The sequence below is a fragment of the Wasmannia auropunctata genome, unplaced genomic scaffold, assembly GCF_000956235.1.
Source record: "Wasmannia auropunctata unplaced genomic scaffold, wasmannia.A_1.0 LD334538.1, whole genome shotgun sequence".
Lineage (NCBI taxonomy): Eukaryota > Metazoa > Arthropoda > Insecta > Hymenoptera > Formicidae > Wasmannia > Wasmannia auropunctata.
The window spans coordinates 118,451-138,397 of NW_012028352.1; the positions used below are offsets into that span (position 1 = coordinate 118,451).

Consider the following 19,947-nt stretch of genomic DNA (forward strand, 5'->3'; position numbering starts at 1 on the left):
AAAGATTCCAGGTTCGAATTTTTTTGCTACTTAACATCATTGATCCCATTCTTCAGTTTGTTAATAATTTTAATAAGAATATTAGAAAATTCTCTTGTCTATTTGCTTCTATAAGTCCTGCACATCCAATTATTTTTTCTTATCTTCTTTCTTTAAACATTTTTTATTTTGCATTCAAATAGTGGATTCTTTTTTCCTCGAAATTTGGATGTTTCTCTACTTCCTGTCGTTAAGAAAGAAACGTTCCGCGCAAATATACCTGTGTGGTCGATTCCGGCGATTTTCCTTTAATTTCGCCATTAGTCTCGTGAATTCCTCCCATTCCTTATCCACTTCCTCCTCGCTACCTTCCGGATGATGGTGTAGAGTCTCCTCCAGAAGTTCCTTCTTCGCGGTTTGGATCGCCATTTTTGCGCTCTCCGCTTCGGTCGTCGTCGATTTCACAGATTACGCACCCGCGCGTGTGCAGTCGTTCGATATTTTTTCGTGATGCATCAACGCTTTACAAACTCCTCCTCCTTTTTTGCATGTTAAATATGTAATTCCATGTTCCCCGGAGAGAACGGAAAATCAATTGACAGCCGATCGTCTCGCTTCGCTGTATCCAAGAGCGTTTTTGCGACGAATCGATCTCTTCGCGATACATCGGATATTCGTTCCACCGTATTTCTTTATTTTCCTCGTGGAATAGTCGCGGCAAAACCGAAACCTAGAGCGAAGCCTTAGAGTTTCTCCTTGGACGGGGGGAGAGCGGGGAAATCGACGGGCACCGTGACACTGACACCGGACATACGCTGGGACAAACGCGACAAATCGGCAGGGAGGAAACGTTGAAAGTTCGGGAATTCGCGAGCGAGAACTCGTCGCACACGAAGCCAGTGAGTCACACTGACAGCGAGACGAGAGAGCCGACCGTGCAATTCTCAGATAGAAGGCCCTATAGCCTGGTCCAATTTACGGACTCATTAGGCCGCACTGACAGCCGTCGACGTCGCACACACGTACATACACGCGCGATTTTCCCCCCCACAGCCGGTCAAATTGCCCATTGTCAACGGACACCTCGCGTACGTCGCGGGCAGTGCTGGAAGAAATCGCCACCCCCCATATCAAACTCGACATTTTAATTCAATTCGAGCATATTAATTCAATTCAGGAGTAAAGTGGTAAACTATTTTGCTGATGAGAGCGAACGTATTTACGCATACATGTTATCCCACGTTTATTTTTTTTCTTTGCGTTAATTAAGGCGACCATTTATGAAAATTACTATTTAAAAGATAATTGTTAATTCTTTAGTCAGTTATATTTGATTCACGTTGTAGAGAGAAAGAGAGGATTAAAAAATTAATTTGCGTCCAATTATCTAACATACACGAGAGTGAGAAAATTTTTTTACTCAATTTTTAATAACAGAAATATATAAAAATCGTGTATTATGCGCTACAAGTGCAACTGATCCTATCAAAATTATTACCACGAGAGGAATCTTATTGACGGCATTTCTAGTAGCGACTGTACGAAAGCCGTACACGGCAATTGGCTACTTCCCTCGACGGGGGCTCGTAGGAAGCTGCCTTCAAAGTCATGAGTTATCATTGGCCAAAATTACCACGTAATTTGATGGATGGTCGTCTTAACCAGCGCCGGCCGTCAGCTCCGATCGATGACACCTCCGATATCCCGGTGTTATTTTTTAATGATAAATGTCTAATTCTCTGATAATAAATGTCTTCCCTGATAATCGTTATACATGTATTTGGACGTCAGTACCAACAATATTTACAGTGTATCAATGAAAATAACTGAACGCAGCTCGTAGTCGACCCGTAAAGAAACGAGCACAAATTTTATTGTTTGGCAGCCGAAAATTAAGTTGATTTGTACCGTCCAAAAAAAAAAACGTAAAGTCACACGATATTAAAGACGAGATATCGTTACGTACCTCCTCGCACGGTGGCCGAATGTCAAGTGATTTCCGAAAGCGAGGTGCAGATATTAAACAAGAGCGGCGATCCGGCCGCTCTTGCGCGCGAGCAAGATCTTCTAATTGTTGACCGATCGCAGGTTGTAAAAGTCGTTTGTTTGATTCGTCGTCTTATTTCTACATCGGACACCGCGACGCAAAGAGATAATGCCGTGCGCGCGTAGTGCGCTCAAAAGCCCCGCCGAGTTCGCAAATTTGCGCCAGCAAATTAACGCCGTGTGATAATGTAACTTCCGATACGCCTCGCTCTCGTCACGGCTTAATGATACTCACAAAATGTTTCATCGCGCTTATTAATTTTTAAGCATGTCACGGAATTTGAAAATTGCCATGCAATTGCCAGAAGTAGCGTAAGAGAAAAAAAATTTAAGCGACTTGATTGATATTGTTAACATTACCTGCGTTTTCAGACGTAACCAATCCACTTAAATAATCTCGACGGACGGCGCGAATATTTCTTCTAAATGTTCTACATATCCAAAAGTAAGAAGCACACGAGATAAAACTTATAAAAGCGGGCTCATATATACATGATATATCTTTGACGGCGCATGAAAGTCGATCCAGCAATTAGGCATTTTTGTACGTCATTAAGTCGAAAGACGTCAAAAGATGTCTCTAGTTCAATCTAGTTCTCCGATTACGCGAAAATTCTATTTCGCCGAGTTTTACATATCTATGATCGTGTTAATGAATTAATTCGCACACAGCGCGAGAGATTCGCGAAATTGCACCAATTGCGTCTAATTGTAAGCAGAGCTGCAGATCGCCGTGAGGCGATTCGCGAAGAAATCGAGCGGAGTTCGAGCGTGTAAGGCGCATTTGCCGATTGCGATCGCTGATAACGAGTATCGAGCGACAACGCCTGACAATCGTGATAATTAATCGCGAAGATTCCTGAAAAGTTGATTCATTGTCAGTGTAAACCCGAGATAAATTCCTTCCTAGAACGACCTGACCTCTCAATAATCTTCGAGATCAACGCGCGCTTTGCATTCTCGCGAACGAGCATCATTGTGCGAGAATTGAAACGTTTCTTTCATCCTTGTGCTTCTAGTAATTTCGTATACGAATATATCCGAGCATATTTTTATTACTTCTCGCGTGTAATTTCCTCACGGGGCTCGCTTTCGCGCGTAGCGGTTCATCAGTCATCGCGGTATTGTGCATTGTAATGGATTTATAAGAGACTCGGCATGGCTTGACATATAAGTAAATAAACACTTGACACCAAGCCACTACCGCGTCTTCTGATTATACTTGCGGTTGTGCAGTTGCAAGAGACGCGGATTTGAATACGAATCGAATGTTATTCGTTAAATGAATCGCAACTTATTTTCAGTTTCGCCATTTCCACGCGATCTCGCTTGGAGTAATAAAATCTTTATCTTCAGACAATTAAAAAGCACATTTCTGATCGTATAAAAGTACAAATAAAAGATATAGAGAGTATTTATAATGTACACTATAGCGAGATACGTCAGCGCGCGCCTCATTCGGCAAACACTAAAGTCGGCTGCACAGGCTGATAATCGCAAGCTATGAAACGTCCATGGGAATGCAAGTCTCAGAACGCCACGGATGTCCCATGGGTTCCATGACCCCCTGACAGTGTGTTAGATCGCAGTGAATTAGTTAATGCGAGTCACATGGAGCGGCGATGAATTATCGTGCTCGTGACGTGCGTCAACACTGTAGACGACTGCATTTTGGACAGGATCGTTTGTCCAATTATTGGACCTTCCTTCCTGTTTAGCCGCGACGGGGAGATGAGTCACATTGTACGGGCACAGCAATCTCCATCGCGCTCTATCTTCTTACGATGAATTGCACGCTCACGTGATTTGCAAAAATTGCGTGCGTATATGAAAAATTTCGCGATAAGGTGCAAAATATCAGGATAACTTTAATTTATTATACGCGATGCAATAATGGATTTGAATTCTGGTGATTAATAACGTGTAAATATCATTTATCTCAATTATATCTAGAAAATTAAACATTATAATGTACACAAATTCTAGCAGTCTCAATAGCTTGTAAATATTTTTTTGCAAAACACTTTTCGAAGAATTAGATCTAAGATACATCGATGAGGAAATATATATGATTATCGAACGCTCAGTCGGAGATTCTACTAAAGAGATAAGTCTAATTAATGTCGACCGTGATGCTATTAGCCGACAGCGTTTTAATGAGTCATATAGTTCCCTCTTGGCAAATCGTGTTTCATACTAATTCGTCGATCGTCTGCCTGAGTCAGAGGAAATAAATTATGCAAATTGTTTTAGAAACAAGTTTAAATTCTATTTTCGACTTTATCGTTAATAGTGATAACGCATATAACGATTTCGCGAAACAACATATTTTTCATTTAAGTATTTAATTGCTTCTAGCCCTTGGATCGTTCGACGAGCCGCGTTATCGCGTGAAAAAGTAAGATGGGAACAGCCTGTGTCATTCCTGGCTGCTCGATAATGCGGGGACAAACAACGCGTGCGGATAACTTCTGAACCGCCTGTGCTTCTGCTGATTCGGCCGGACTGAAAAATATGCGGAGACTGAAAAATATCGGCCGTCACGGTCGTTTATCTCGCAAGAAAAAGAAAATGTAGGTATAAGTGTATTCATTTTGAAAATTAATGCATGAATTTTTCAACAAGGAAAAATTTCGTTGCGCAATGTAACAATAGGTTTAAACAGAAAACGACTGTAAACAAATAGATTTTAAGATTCACGCTTGTCGACAGCCGATTAGCGCGTGCGCTTATTCCTAAAACGAGTCTTCCGTAAAATCGCCTTTCTTAAGACCGATTCTTTTCTTTCCACACACGGCCGCTTACGTAGGCTCCCTTTTCGGAGTAAAGTCAATGGTGATAATTGCGACCGACCTTCGCCGCGAGAAGCTCTAATTGCATCGTGCGTGACGGACACTGTAGTTTACAACGCTATTACAGAAGTATTATTTAATATTCTAATAAAAAAATGTAACAGATGAAAGAGACATTGTGGTACGAAATTTTATGAGATTTTTAGAAATGGCCACAAAAGATAGATAATTCTAATAACTGGATTTGTGTTTAAGATACAAAAATATTAAAAAATTCACGTAGATTTTTAAATTTATCTATACACATTAACCGAGAAAACACGACATACATTCGTGATAGGCAATCTTTTCGATCATTTGACGAAACGAAATGCCAATTTTGTCAATGAACTCTTAAAGAGAAATCTGTTTTTGAAACATATAGTGAGAAAACCAGGTGTTTGCTGATCAAGAGAGGCATGCAACAAAAATTTTTTTGACAAAAAGTTATTGTAGACCATCCTCAAAACATCTTGGACTTGGCGAATTAATTAGTTTTTTCCTCTGTTCGTTTCGCTAACTGTATAGCTTTTGATTCTAAGAAATGAACAAAATTAAGAACATTAGCATTTATAATCTTGTCCTCTCTTGATAGGGACTGATAACGCGAACTCGAGTCAGACGCCGCGTCTACGCGACACAGTCGCTTGATAACCTTGTTTACTGCTTCCGAGCGAAAAAGTGAACAAAACAAGAGAAGAGTTTCTTGTTAAATGAATCTTTTAAGTTCTATAAATCTAATTATACATATGTGGGACAATTCTGGAAGAAGATATATAGACATAGCATATTATTGTATACAATATTATTCTATATGATTCTATATTTGAGCACATAAATATGTATATTATATTAAAATACAGGCTGTAAAGCAACCACCAATATAATTTTTATAAAAAAATAATATGTTTATGTTTGGTTCGTATCAATTTATATAGGCACGAAATGCGCAAGTAAAAAAGAGTGTAATTTGTATAACACTTATAAAACAGTCTGAATGTTCACGTGTTTTGCGACTTATTTGTTTTCGATAATCCGCCAAGTTTACACATTATCGGCGACACCCACTTGCGAAGCCGCAACAACTGTAATCGAGAACGAGCGGACAAGTCCAAGGCCATCATCATCATCATCGAGCGGCGATCAAACCGCAGCGCTGGTTATGTCATCGTAACGAACCTCGTGTCCGCTCAAATCATCGAATTGTACACGCAAACTGATTTACCTCAGATAAACATTATCCGTACAATTCTGAGATTGATATAATCTCTCCATCGACTTTTTATAAGTCTTACATCGATCTCGTTACGTTTTCCCTATAGATATTTAAGGAAGCGACCGTTGCATAAAGCATCGTTTTCGAGATCGTTTTTAGGTGATATAATTCGAATAGAAAATAAAATATTACATAACGTAAAATCAATATAAATATATCAAAATAATATAGATAAATAAAAAAAGATATGCATTTATTGTCACGGTAATTAGTGCTTGAACGGATATAAATTAGCATCCAATTAATTTTTTATTATTCTTTGTACTCTATACTGAAAATTATTAAAAATCTGTCAACGATGAAACATAAAAAAAAAATAAAATCAGATCAGTCTTTTCATTGACGAGAAAAAAAATCAAGCAAATTTAGAAATAAGTTTCATCGGTCGTACGCCCATATGTTTAGCGAACTTTTCCGAGGCCTCCAGCTGATTAGGATGATATGTGATTCCGCCCTCCGTGTCGACTTTCTTCATATGCTGCCTCTCGGGATCGCCAGCGATCAGAACCGGCTTCTCGCCGGAGGCGGGCAGGTCTCTCAGCTGTTTGAGCAAGGTCGTCAATCTCTCTTTCGATCCGCACGCGAAGGCCTCCGGATTAATGGCCATGAAGCACTGCCCGAGATCGGCGACCCTATCGCCGGTCTTCCACATGCGGATATTCGGCCCGAATTGACTTCCGGTCAAGATACCACAGAGTAGCTCGACCATTAGGGCCAGACCGTAACCCTTGTACCCAGAATTGTGTTCTGTACCACCGAGAGGCATCAATAAAGAAGCTTCGTAAGCCTTCTCGGCGTCGCGAGTCACTTTTCCGTCGGGTCCGAGTGCCCACCCCTCGGGGATGTCCTCGCCCTTCCGAATGGCCAGCTCGATCTTGCCCAGGGCGACGGTGGTGGTTGCCATATCGAGGACGAACTCGTCGCCGTCGCAGGCAGCCATGCCCATGGACAAGGGATTCGTTCCCAGAGCGGCTTTCATGCTGCGCGTTGGCGCCATCAGCGGGCTCGTGTTGGTGCAAGTGAAGCCGATCAGGCCTTGCTCCATCGCCATCATCGTGTAGTAGCCGCAGATGCCGTAGTGATTGGAGCCGCGCGCCGCCACCATGCCGATACCGAATTTCCTGGCCTTCTCTATGGCGAGCTCCATGCAATACTTGCCGACCACTTGACCTAACGCGTTCCTCCCGTCTACGAGGGCTATCGCCTGAAAGTTGTGACGCGAAAAGATTTCCCAAATGTATAGCTATAATAAAGTGTGTTCCTAAAATCTGGCGAGTCTGGTGGAACTTGGAGTCGTAATCTAGTCTCGCTTTCGTATAATACCTTTCCGAAAATTGCTTTCCTCAATAAAAATAAATTTTTTCTGCGCGAGTCTACGAGTGATACCGAGATTGCGTTTATTGCATCTGATTCGCTAACCAGAGTACGGCACATATCACGCTTGACGCACTCGAGTAAGGCAGTAGTTACCATACACGCGAGCGCACGTGTTTCCAACGACACCTGTAATTCTCGCGAGCAAAGATACTGCCTCGAAAAGTAATTAGAGCTGCTAATTAGCGTTCGCGCGTTTATTACCGATCGCCAAATTGCCCGCGCGGCGCGTCTATCCGATAAATTACCGCGCACGTGCTTCCGATCCGTGCGTGTTACGTTGGCAATTTTTCGCGACGCTATTCTAAAAAGTAATTACAACGGCGATAGTTAGCGTTCGCGTTTTGCTGCCGAACGTCAAATTGTTAACAGAACTATATTCATAAATTTTCCGTTTTATTTCAACGAAGGCAACACGAATGATTCTATCGAGTTGAGCATAAAAGTAAATTAGCATAAAAATAAATTAGATACCAAATAAATTAGACATAAAACAATCGCAATTACAGCCGCTTAATATTTATGGCTGATCGAAAACGCGATAAAGGAAACATATGTAAGGTTCACGAGTCGGCGACAAATGCCTTTGCCGGCGAAGAAAGCAAATCCTATTAATCAGGGGAACGCGTATCTTATCGGGTCATCAGTTGTTAAGATACGAGAGGGGCTTTCCGGGAGGAGAGAAAGGGTGTCCCGTCATCATTATACATACTGCGCGGAATATGCAAACACCATTTTTTATGGTACCACGTACGTACAGCCTCCGTAATTGGCTCGGCATTCGAAAAACATTTACGTCACTGATGACATTCGTCGCAATCAATTGATAACAAACGTTGACTTGTGTATTTGAAACACGGAATGATTACGAAATTTCGAAACGAGCGTGCAACGAGTAAATTATTTAAGGAATTTTTTCTCGCAATATTCAAATTCCACCAGCTGCACCGAGAGAAAAGAGAGAGAGATCCGTCCCCGAACCTGGAAATCGGTGATGATCTGCGGCCGGGCGGCGGGATCGGTGATCCTGGCCTCGATTTCCTGCACGTACATCTGCATCCGGTTCATCCCGTGGCTGAAGTGGCCTCTGTAGTCGGCGATCATTAGATGATGACCGACGACGTGCGCGTCTTCCACCGTGGTGCCAGCCTTGCACATGCACTCTTCGATGAACCTGACAACCTCGTCCTTAGGGACGACCTTCTGATTGCGGTCCTCACATCCGGTCGATGTCATTCTGGTGCCGGTGATACTAGAGAGCGCGCGCAACGGCGAACTACCCGTTAAAAGTTCCAAGAAACGACTGAACGTCGCTCTACGAACGACAATCTGCAACATGTCGCCTTTGATTCTTTTCGTTTCTCGACGATCGCACGACCCCGAAATCGCTTATCGCTCGGTTCACCTTATCGAGGGCGGGTAGCTGATTCACTCTATCCAATCGAACTGAATCTTTTGCGTAGCATTCGTTACTCTATTTATTCTAGATTCGCGATTTATTTACCTCGCGTTATCGCTTATCGATCATGACGAGAATCAGAGATGAACGATTATCTTCAAACTGCTCTTCTTGTTCAATTTTAATATTGACGAATTGATAAGCATAAAGCACTGATGGTAGACAGTACGATATGACTTTTGCTTCTTTTACGTGCAGTGAAATAACTCTCTCTTTTCTCTCCTCTCTGATCCCGCGTATTTTAAGCTTCTCGATTCCGTTTAAATTAAGCGCCAGCCTGCGTCGGAGGAGGTAGTAGGTCACGTGCGTGGCGCTAGGTTGGTCATGATTACGTGTCAGCGATTATAGACTCAAGCGAATCGATGTTCTCCACTTACAGCGATTCCCCCTTCACGCGCAGATCTAACTTCGCAGAAGAGATTGCCAGTGACGCCGATGTCCTCTTCCAGGAAGAAATCGCGAGGAAGAAGACTTCTGTACACTTGCTTTCAAGTAGAACGTTTAACAGTGTGTTTCACGTGTTGCGTGTTCGATCACACCATTGCGTCGTCGACATTGGCGTTGCCTAATCCAACGAAATTGTAACGCTTCTGTTGGCGGGAGCTTCGAACGCCGTTATCATGTTAAAACAAAATTCATCGGCGAATAAAATTAATTGAGGACATCACAAAATGTCTTTTTCAGTCAAAATTCGTGTGAATCGAATATCTATTTCTTCATGTTTATTTATAATATATAGAATTTAAAATAGATATAATTGAAATCGATGCAAGATAGGGAAACGTTTATTGTTCTTTCAATTATCATGTCATATTATTGTAAGTTCTTTTTATACATACGCTAGATTTGTGCAGATATCCGCGAGTATCTCACGACATGATGCCAATATCGATAGATTAGAAAAAAACATCTTTTTTGAGAATTTCCTTCGAGGATTAAAAAGAATGCGAATAATTAATCATTATATAATTATAGCAACATAATAGATCCATATGATTTAAGAAGAAAATATATGTACATTTTGACGTTTTGAACATTGCGACTCGATTGTCAAGGCTTGCTGTCGCATCTGCGATATTCGTCTCGCACGATCGATTGTGCGCTCCTGATTCTGGAAAATTAGCCTGCGCATATGAATCGCGTCGAGGACAAAAAAAAAGAAGTAGCGCGACGTTCGAGTTACATAAACAAAGATACGTATTCTTCTCGAGATGCATACGAGATCGACACGGTCCACCCACGTCGATCGTGCACGCGGTCCGATTACGCACGGCGATCGCCGCTTTATGCAATCGCCGCGACACCGGACGTAAGACGGAGAATAAATTTCGACGGGGCAAAGTCACGCGAAACCGCGATTCGTTTCTCCTCTTCCGTCTGCAAACCGACTTCGTTAGAATCTGACATGAGGAAAATCCTTGAAACGTTGCGTACGCGTGTCCGCAAAAACCGTCGCTGCGTCAGGTAATGTCGACGGGAACCGTTACAGTTCACGCACGCATCGGACGAGCGACTGCGATTCTTCTAGATCGATCGCTTGACCGCGTCGTTTCGCGATCGCGAAAGAACTTGCCGTTCCTTCGACCATCTTGAAACCGTGGCTGTTTCGCGAAATTGCTCGCTTATTGTTATAATGCAACTGTTCGGCTCTTTCGGATTTCAATCGCGATATGTCACAACTCGGGAACTCGAGTAAAAAGAAGGAAGATGAAGGATTGCAAGCTGAAACCTTCTGCGAAATTTGTTTCGGTTTTTTTTTCTTAATATAAACAACGAAAGCTGCTCGCTTTAATTTACGACAAAAAAATATGTACGATTGTTTTAAAACTGATCCGATTTATTGTCGTCAAGATTTTATAATAACAGAAATATTATCACTTTCGACATAGAAACGCTATCATTTCTAATATAATTATAATTTTATTTTTTATTATATTCTTAGACACAAAATTATTTTGAGAAAACGTGATGCATTAATTGCGTATTCCAGAATGCAACGTGCAATGCATGCTATCGTGGGATTAATTGACAGTTATATTTCTACCGTGCGAAATATTTGGGCGAGATAAAAAGGCGATTCGTCGGTTAATTCCGACACGATTGCGTGGCGACGATCTCCCCGGGCGATTCTCGTCTCATCCTCGTCGCAGAACTTTCGCGATCGCTGAACAACAATCACTTCTCGCGAATCCCGTTATCGTCGCGAGAGACCGATTCCGAGCTTTCGTATAGTTTTCGTAAACGACCAACATTGTACGTGACACGTGCAAGAACGTGTTATCGTGAAATTTTAATCACAGCGATATAATTGACTTATTTTTCGTTCGCATCCAAGTGCTTATCTTGTTCGTGAAAACAAGAGAACATTACACGAAAATATTAATGCCCGATCGTAGACAATAAGTATGAGCCCGTTGTTATATAATATTATCAAATTGAATAAAGGGGGGGGGGGAATAGGTTTGTAATAAAGATTTCAATTGGAGATCTAATCGACAAGGCGATTAGATTAGTTAGCGGATCGATAGTGCGAGTTCTAATGAGTGCACGTAGAATATTATGTAATTGCGTCTCGTGCACTGAAATGTGATATTGTTAAATTAGATTATCCAATTATTAGTTGTCAATATTTTTCTTTAATTAATAATTGTCGTGACAAAGAGCTTGAGTCGTATTTTCTTCCGTGAGAGAACATCTGAAGCAGCCGGTCGCGCATAACACACGTGCATATCTCACGTCAAAATCAAATCGAGGCGGTTTGCCGGTGATTCATATTCTCGCGGCATACATTTGCGAGATTACATCATAAATATTTAATTTCATAAACACGATTACGAGCGACAGCCGTAAATCAGCTGGAAGAAAACACTATGCGACAGTTAATTCGGAAAATTAATTTAAAAAAAAATACGCTAATCTTATAAGCACGATCAAGAAAAGTGTGTTCTCCGCTTTCAGCTGTATTAAATAAAAAAAAAGGTTAATTCAATAAGATGAATATTAGACTGCAAATGTGATGACGCAAACCGAATATTTTATAATTATTAATATTGTCGAAAATATTTCGCGAATCGATATGACGTCAATCGATAAATTATATGAGCGAGAATAAACGAGTGTTGATTTCTGAAGTATACTTAAGGATGCGCGTAAAAATTTATGGCGTACTTCAATCATCGATGCCCTGCCTTCTATCAATAACTCCCATTTAATTATGAACACACATTACGATTATCGAGGTCCCTCACGTGAGCTATGAATTATAGGTGTCGAATTTTAATCGAATAACAACTTTTAATTGCTCAAGTGTCGATCACGTGCGGAATAACGTGACAGAGTCACGCGATTGACAGGATAGATAGATAGGATTGACGTTATCAGTCGTGGATCGAAAGAAGGATTAGAAGAATATTCAGGAAAAAAAAGAACCGTAGAAGCACAAACTTTACGAGAGAATGCAGTCTTTTATAAAAGTTTGTTTTACGTCTCTGTTAATTTCAAAAGACACGTTTTCTTTCCTTTTAATGCTATCTTCGGCATTTTGTCCTAGATAAAGTCCAAGTGACGTAACAAACATAAACAAGTAAATAAGAAGATTATCTCGAACGTGGACTATAAAACTTGTTCTTAAACACGCCATTCGCGCGGTACGAAAGGTACGCCTAATCTTAGGCGCGCGAGTACTTTGTTTCTTGCAGAACGAACGTAATAAAGCAAATTGCTCTGTACATTAAGAGGCGAGCGTGCTTGCAATTTAACAGTAATACTACAGATTATATTAATAATAGACATTTTTTTGTACTCACGTAATTTACAAGATAATTCAATATTTTTTAAAGACTCAAGTCTAACGTAATTTTTATACTCAAAGACTCTTATTTGTTACGTTGACAGAAATTTTATATATTTACGATTTTTAAATTTGTTCTTAAAAAAATTGCGATCTTACAGTTTTCTTTATCACTGGTTTCTCTCTCTCCATTTTTTATAGCAGTTTCAACTCGTGATTCAAGATATCGGTTTTATCGGAATATGAGGAAATGGACGGGAATTCGCAGGTGCATCTGCGATTGAGGCGGCCAAGTGCGCGAAGAGCGTGCATATGCGAAAAATTTCGCGAGTGACGTGCACCGGCATGTACATCGGATGACGAACGACGGTTAGAATTACACGATTGCACGGGGTGCAATCCGCATAGCGACGCGTTCGAGGTCATGACGCATTGTCATCTCGTACGAAAGCACGCGGAAAGCCTGAAAATCCCGGGCGGACTTGGCAGACATTGTGACAAGCGATTCATTGCAAAATAGAGAGGAGAGACTAGATGGAAATAGAGAGTAGTATTAGAATCTCCGCGACCCCTTTTCGCACAGCTGGACAAACTTTTCGCAGTCTCAGACTGAATTTATATTATATTTAATTGATCTAGATTGCGACGCGAAAATATTTTTGTTATCGCGTTCCATTTCGGCGTTGCGGATTGATATTTTTATATGCGCACCACGCATAAAACGTAAATAGATGCGCACTGTAGATAATTAACACTGCACTTATCTTATACATACTTATATACTGATTAATTCGTAATATTTCGTAACATATATTATTAAAGAATTTCGATTTAACGATATAAGTTTACACAAAATTATAATTAATTAAAAAATAAAAATCACGAATTTTATACAATTAGAATAATCGGCAAATTAAAGAATATCGACATGCGTAATTTTGCGAGTGAAACAGGAACATGCATGTCTGTCATAAGTAGATAAACTTATGAAAATTCTCTGATAAAGGCTATATGATATGCATTCACTGTGAAATCGCATCCGCGGTAGTATCAAACTGATCGGAAATGTCATTTCAGCTTTCTAGACATTACTGATTTCTCGCAAAGTTACTGCTTGCTTTAAACGTATTTATATCAAGCATAGCATCGCAAAAAAAATGCATAGTACTATAAATATTAATGTAAAAATTCACGCATGCAGATATTCAAATATAAAAAGCGTAAAAATTAACCTGATCGTACATATTAACTCATTCTGGAAATATTAAAATCTTAAAAACTTGCTAATGATAATTGTTTATATGCAAAAACATATTGCATGTTTTATTAGAGTTATTTATGACCCGATCATGAAAAAGCAATAAATCTCTTTTTTGCTGTTCATTGTAACGGTAGGCTCGTTACGCACGTAGGTGAGATTTTTTATTGCAATAATCGAGTATGCATTTCCATTGGGTCGTGCACTTCCGCTGCTGACGTGCCAGTCGGCGATCAATCGCACCGCAAGAAAGCGCGAGGATGCACGCGAGAAAGTCAAGCACGTGCTACTGACATACAGGCTCGTCCAAAACATATTTTACCGATATTGCGAACGCGTGAAGTACGAGCAAACCAAATTATCCAGCAAATAAATTTAAAGTCTGCTACTCAAAAAATTCTGCCTTTACTTGAACATGAAATAAGAACGTCGAACAGAATATATTGATGTGCGAGCGATTGTCAGCGTTCGCCAATATATTAAAAAATATGTGAAAAAATATGATATAAATCATTATAAAACAATATCTTTATCCAAAGTCGAAAGAGTTGAAGTAAAATATCGATAGTATCGAAAATATTGATTTATGATTACAAAATTTTCCAGAAATAAAAATGTACATGTGTATACTGATAGAAAGCACGATATATGATTATAAATGCCGCTGAAAAAAATTTACATTACAAACTTTCTATAATTCTGGCTGAAAACTCAACGGCTACAAATATTTTATTAACGTGCTACTTGTATGTACTTTTAGATAAAATATCATATCGCATAAAGTGAAAAGTGTGTTTCGAGAACAGTGTTTTGATTTGAGTCAGACGATAGGAGATTCGCAATACGAGAAGACTATTTGCGAGTACTAGCGGCACTTCCAAAAATAGATAAAGATATAGGTTTTCAACCCTTGCAACGCGTCATATTTGGCAACATTTACTATTCCCTCTTTCCCGCCTCGCCTCTCCCAACAATAAAACTATTACAACAATATATTTCAAGTCCGTTCAGAAATAATAAAGATACTCTAGACTTTGCCAAGAGAGCCATTAGTTTATTCGATTCACGACCGGAAGAAGCTTGTCTGTCAGAGACGCATCCTGACGACAAGTCTAGTCACAGTTTCTCTGCCACGATTATTGATATTTCTTGTCGATATTTATTTTCTCTCGACAACGAATCGTAAAACGCGAACTTTGTTGCGTTCGATAATAATAATTTACGAGCATCCAAAGCTCGGCGAAACGAATATTAACGGCTGCGCCAAAAAGTTCGAGCGAGTCTCGCGTTCAGCTGAGAGGAGCAGTGTCTAACAATAAGTATGTTGTATCGTTTTTCTAACGCACTGGCACATTCGAAGGTGTAAAAGATTAAAGACAAGAAAAAAAGAGCCAAGAAATGCATTTAAAACACGAGAAACAATATTCTCGTTATTAACTCGATAACTGCTTAATTCTCTTATTTTCAAGGCGTATGCAAAATGTTCAGAATAAATGTTTGTCTTTGATATTTTTACGCGATTCGTAGATTATCGTGTAATACTTCTCGTGATGTTAACATGTAATTTGCGACATTCGCATTTTTCTATAAAAAAAGCTGATCTTCGTAGTATTTCTTGGAGATGATAATGGAGTGCTATGAAAGTATTAGCATTTTTGTAACATAAATTATTTGCGACGTTCTATTTGCGACGTAAACAGATCGATCGGAGGAGTCACGTCAATTATGATTTTTATCTAAATATTATGAAACATATCATTGTCTTGTCTGGGCAAGACAATGAGGAAGCAAAAAAATTCAGATTTTAGAAAACAAAGTAACTATTCATAAATCATTTGTAATTATTTCCCGATAGTAATTTTATAGTTCTTCTTAAAGTCGCTAGTGTCGTCTCTCGTTCGACTCGTCTGCGCATGAATTTACATTATCGATATCTCATAATTTAGACTTGTTCAGACAATGCGGAGAGGTTTGATAATCACATCCGTCGTTCCCAGAAAGAAATTTGTCTTCAATTTACTGAATCACAAACCGGCAATATAATTTAAATTTTATGTAATAAAATTATGCAATACTTGAAATCGTGTTACTTCTACTTAGCGTAAAATTTAAAATGTTATTTTTAAAAATTAATTGCATGCACAAAAATCACATTAATACTAATAAATTAAAAATTGACACTACGATGTGCTATCAGACCGTTCCCTGTCTTTCAAAGAACTCGCTTTTCTAAACCTCTTCACTATCTTTCCATTTCTTTTTTTTTTTCTTCAGTTTCATTCAGATAATAAAACTTTGTAAACTTTCGATTGTTTGATAAAATTGCATATTAATGATCTGTCGGTAATATTAATTAATTTATAATCTAACAACATTTGTTAATATATTTGTTAATTTCTTAATATTAACTTACAATAATCTTTAATTAATTCGCAATCATGAAATTCAAACGAGGTACTCACCAAAGTATTCTGATATCCCAATCCATACTCCTCGTCTTCTCTTCGATTGGAAGATGCCATTTTGACTTCCTATCTCGCGAGACAAGAACGACTATTCGAAAAATTTTTTAATCGCCGCGGAAAGGCGCTTCTCTGAAGAAAGGCGACGAGGCAGAAGACAAGGACGATCGGGAGAAGAAGGGAAGATGAGTGTGGGAGTAAGAATCACAGATGAATCTAGCGTTTTCTCCAAAAAACCGCGCCCGTAGAGGGCGGAAATTCAAAAAAGATGAAGAAAGCGTGATCTACGATTGGTCTGTCAGAGGCACCGAATCTTCTTCTTCTTCTTCCTCGTTCCTTCCTCTCGTAGCGGCAATTCATCGATGAGACTCTTCACCTCGGGTGCACGATCAACGTCATCGACTAATGTCGTTCGGCGTTTCTATTTCTTTCGAGAATTTCGAAGAAGCTCCGATTTTTGACGGAGCGTCACAATTTGGGAAAATCAACGAAATGAGACTCGAAAGGAAGATAAATGCGAAAAAAATCTTTCATGTCGAAGTAAATCTCTGGCGTACAAAAAGGATGTTACCTTCTACTTTCGATTATTGCTTGGATTGTAGTTATCATATTACGGAACAGGACACTAATAAAAACTACAGTCGCTGGAGCAGCACGTATCTTCTCGCTTACTCGCTTACGCGTATCTTCACTTATCGATAGCTTCCGATCGATACTGCAATCAACTTTGCGAGTTACTTCGAATTTATCGCACCGATAAGACTAGCGTACTCTAGAAATGACCTTATCACTTACGAATATTTCATCGGGTTGTTAAAGGCCACACGCAAGATCTTCGAATCGTTAACCGCGCGCGACGAAGAGCGCCGGAATCGGATCGGGCATCACGTGCACACGCGATTTAAATCGCGGAGACGATTTCGCGCTTTCGAAGGAAAGCGCGGAAAGCGCTGCAACGATCACGTGGACGCGCCGCCGTCGTCGGTAGCTTTCGCAGCGCGAAAACAGCCGCGAGCAAAAGATAAAGAAAGGCTGAAAATATCGTCCAGTCACTGTACAAACACCGGGCCTGTGCAGCGCAATTGGCCAGCGCAAACGCGAACTTCGCGGCCCGGACGCGGGTAAAAAAATGTCGAATCCAACGATCGGACCTCGGCGGCCCGAAACGTTATCGTCTTCGTATCGTAACCACACGAGGCGGACTTTCGAACTAGTAAATATTGATGCCGGGAACGTTTTGCGAGCCAAATACGCTCGTCATGATAGTGGCACGCGAATAACGCAACTCGAGAGCGCTATCGTTACGCCAATAGAGCCGATTGACTCCGCGCAGAAAAGTCGATGATCCTCATACTTCACTTACGAAGGTTTTCGCGAAATTCTACGTAGACGATGATCTCGAAGTAAGGACACTTTTATACAAACGTGATGTGAGTCGCACTAAATTGTTAAAGAAATGATACTCAGGCAGATGTTTTATTTGAACGGAATCACCGAAATTCTCCGATCTTTCGAAAGATAGACGACGCGCGATTAAGCGACGATTTTCTTCCAAGACGTCACTCGGTCGGCTTCGAATCGCTCGTACGAGGAAACGGCAATATCACCCGATTCCGTGTACACGGTTTACCTCGCGGAGCGCGGGACTTTTCAGTCAAGGATCGTCGATCGTCGCGGCTGCGGCACGAAATCGCTTGTGACGGCGGCGGGACGCGGCGAGCGCGCGCTTCGCGAGCGCCTCTGACTGCCCGGCTGGACGGTCGTGAGCCGACTGATAGGTGTATGAATGAAGCGGCCGAGATTTCAGTCACTCTGGGTGTGTGTTTGCAGGAAATTTAAAATCCCACATCGGCGTAAGCGGCGACGACGACTGTGGATGTCGCTGTTTCTCACGATCAATCGATTCCTCGGATTCGCGCGAGACACTCGCGTAGCGAGTCGCCGCGTCTTTCGCACACTTTTAGAGTAAAATTTCGCCGTTCACGGGGAACGCAGAGAGCACGTGGATTTCGCGAATTTCCAGCGAATCATGCGACTTTCGTTCTAATCGACGAAGCATCGTACGAGGAAAAAAAACATCGCAATATTTTATTTAGGTATCGGTACAGACTTGCTTATCGATTTTACCTCAATATTCTTACATTTTTTCACGTAAGAAATGATAATTTTAGAAAAAAATTAATTCTACGATAAGCATTACTGCGAATCGCTTAGATCCTTCCACGCCGCTACTGCGACGATAGTATCGTGGCCACCTTGGTTCAAGAAATAGCACTGCAAATTGTAACTACGACCTCATACTGTCAAACGTTTCTTTAATCGACGCGACGTCTGATAATGTCAGCTAAAGACTCGATCGAGCTGCGCGCCGACAAGAATAAGCATCGACCGATTTGAAAACAGAAAAAAAAACGAGAGGATTGACATTTCTCCATTTGAGTGTCCCTGATTCGGCGAAAGGCGCGCAGCTTGATGTCGTCAAACGCGACGCGATAATTTTCAGCGAGTTTAATGAATCAGGCTGTGGACGACGACCTTTTCCTTTTCCACATGCCATCATCGTTCATTTCGCTCACGCGACTTCCAATTACGTTATTACACACGAAATACACGAGCGATCGACCTTGACCGTCGCGAATTCGCCAAACGATTCGCGAACGCGTATCACTCGACGGGTTGAACGGTACTAATTAGCCCATCAAAGAGAATCTCACCTTTCGCGTGACATTTTCGAGCGCACAAGGTCGGCAACGCTTACAAACGTGGATCGCGATCGGACGATTAAAGAGATAAATAACGGGAACATATCAATGTCTGATAGCGATCGATCGCTATCGCACACTCTGCTTCCTTTGTTGCAAAGTTATCGCAGATTATTTTTATAATCGAGTCATTTCTGTGCAATACTCAAATATATATGAGATATTAACTCATTAAAACTAATAACATTTAAAATCAATTATTTATACGTAAGACAATCGTATTAATATACGATATATCGCATGAAAATAAAAATTTTATTTTCTTCCTTATTTTAATGCAAATATGTATTATTGTGTCACATATTATGTGACACAATAATACATATTTGCAAGCGTATTGTGTCATTAATATATTGCAAGTTTTGCATAATTTATACCGCGATAGGGAAAACAGAATTGAGCGCTTCTTCATATTCATGCGAAATGTGCTTTGCAATCCGTTAGTTAAAGGTTTTCCCCGTTTTGTTCTATATACGTATCGCACACGCTTATCGTGCACCTGCATCGTGTAATTTTTTTTCTCTTTTTTACGATGCAATTAACGGCGTTTCATTTAATTGAACGAACCTTCCTCCGCGAGAACGACCCTGAATTTTTGGACTTTAACGGCGCGAAGAAATATCGCTTATCGGCGAATATATGTAGACAGACGACTTACGGTCGAATGAAATTGACGTTGTTTCGAACGTTGTTTCGAACCGCGGAGGAGC

At 40.5% G+C, this 19,947-nt stretch overlaps 2 protein-coding genes across 6 annotated transcripts in view; both read right to left on the reverse strand.

The window, feature by feature from the left end:
- Nucleotides 1-18,101, reverse strand: part of LOC105458337 (chloride channel protein 2) — a 31,198-nt gene extending 13,097 nt beyond the window's left edge. The window contains exon 1 of one of the 3 annotated variants that reach the window (XM_011703567.1): nt 16,476-18,101. In XM_011703567.1, the coding sequence (XP_011701869.1) occupies nt 16,476-16,535 (60 nt within the window). In that variant the 5' untranslated portion in view covers nt 16,536-18,101. Of the gene's footprint in view, nt 1-259; nt 3,902-16,475 lie in introns of those variants that run through there. The other 2 variants (XM_011703564.1, XM_011703566.1) reach the window with 2 other exon arrangements.
- Nucleotides 6,435-10,125, reverse strand: LOC105458336. 3 transcript variants are annotated; one of them, XM_011703562.1, is made up of 4 exons: nt 9,984-10,125; nt 9,805-9,891; nt 8,488-9,568; nt 6,435-7,336 (listed from the first exon to the last, which is right to left on the reverse strand). In XM_011703562.1, the coding sequence occupies exons 3-4, from the start codon at nt 8,842-8,844 to the stop codon at nt 6,488-6,490; spliced, it is 1,206 nt and encodes a 401-aa protein (XP_011701864.1). In that variant the 5' UTR covers nt 8,845-9,568; nt 9,805-9,891; nt 9,984-10,125; the 3' UTR covers nt 6,435-6,487. The 3 variants fall into 3 exon arrangements, with proteins under 3 accessions (XP_011701864.1, XP_011701865.1, XP_011701863.1); XM_011703563.1 differs by having other exon boundaries at nt 8,488-9,278; nt 9,343-9,568; nt 9,805-10,125; XM_011703561.1 differs by having other exon boundaries at nt 9,805-10,125.
- Nucleotides 18,102-19,947: the final 1,846 nt, after the last annotated feature.

Coding starts and splice junctions, on each gene's coding strand:
- LOC105458336 (XM_011703562.1), bottom strand. CDS start 8,844: ATGTTGCAGATTGTCGTTCGTAGAGCGACGTTCAGTCGTTTCTTGGAA. Junction 7,337..8,487: donor AGATCATCACCGATTTCCAG/GTTCGGGGACGG, acceptor CACAACTTTCAG/GCGATAGCCCTCGTAGACGG.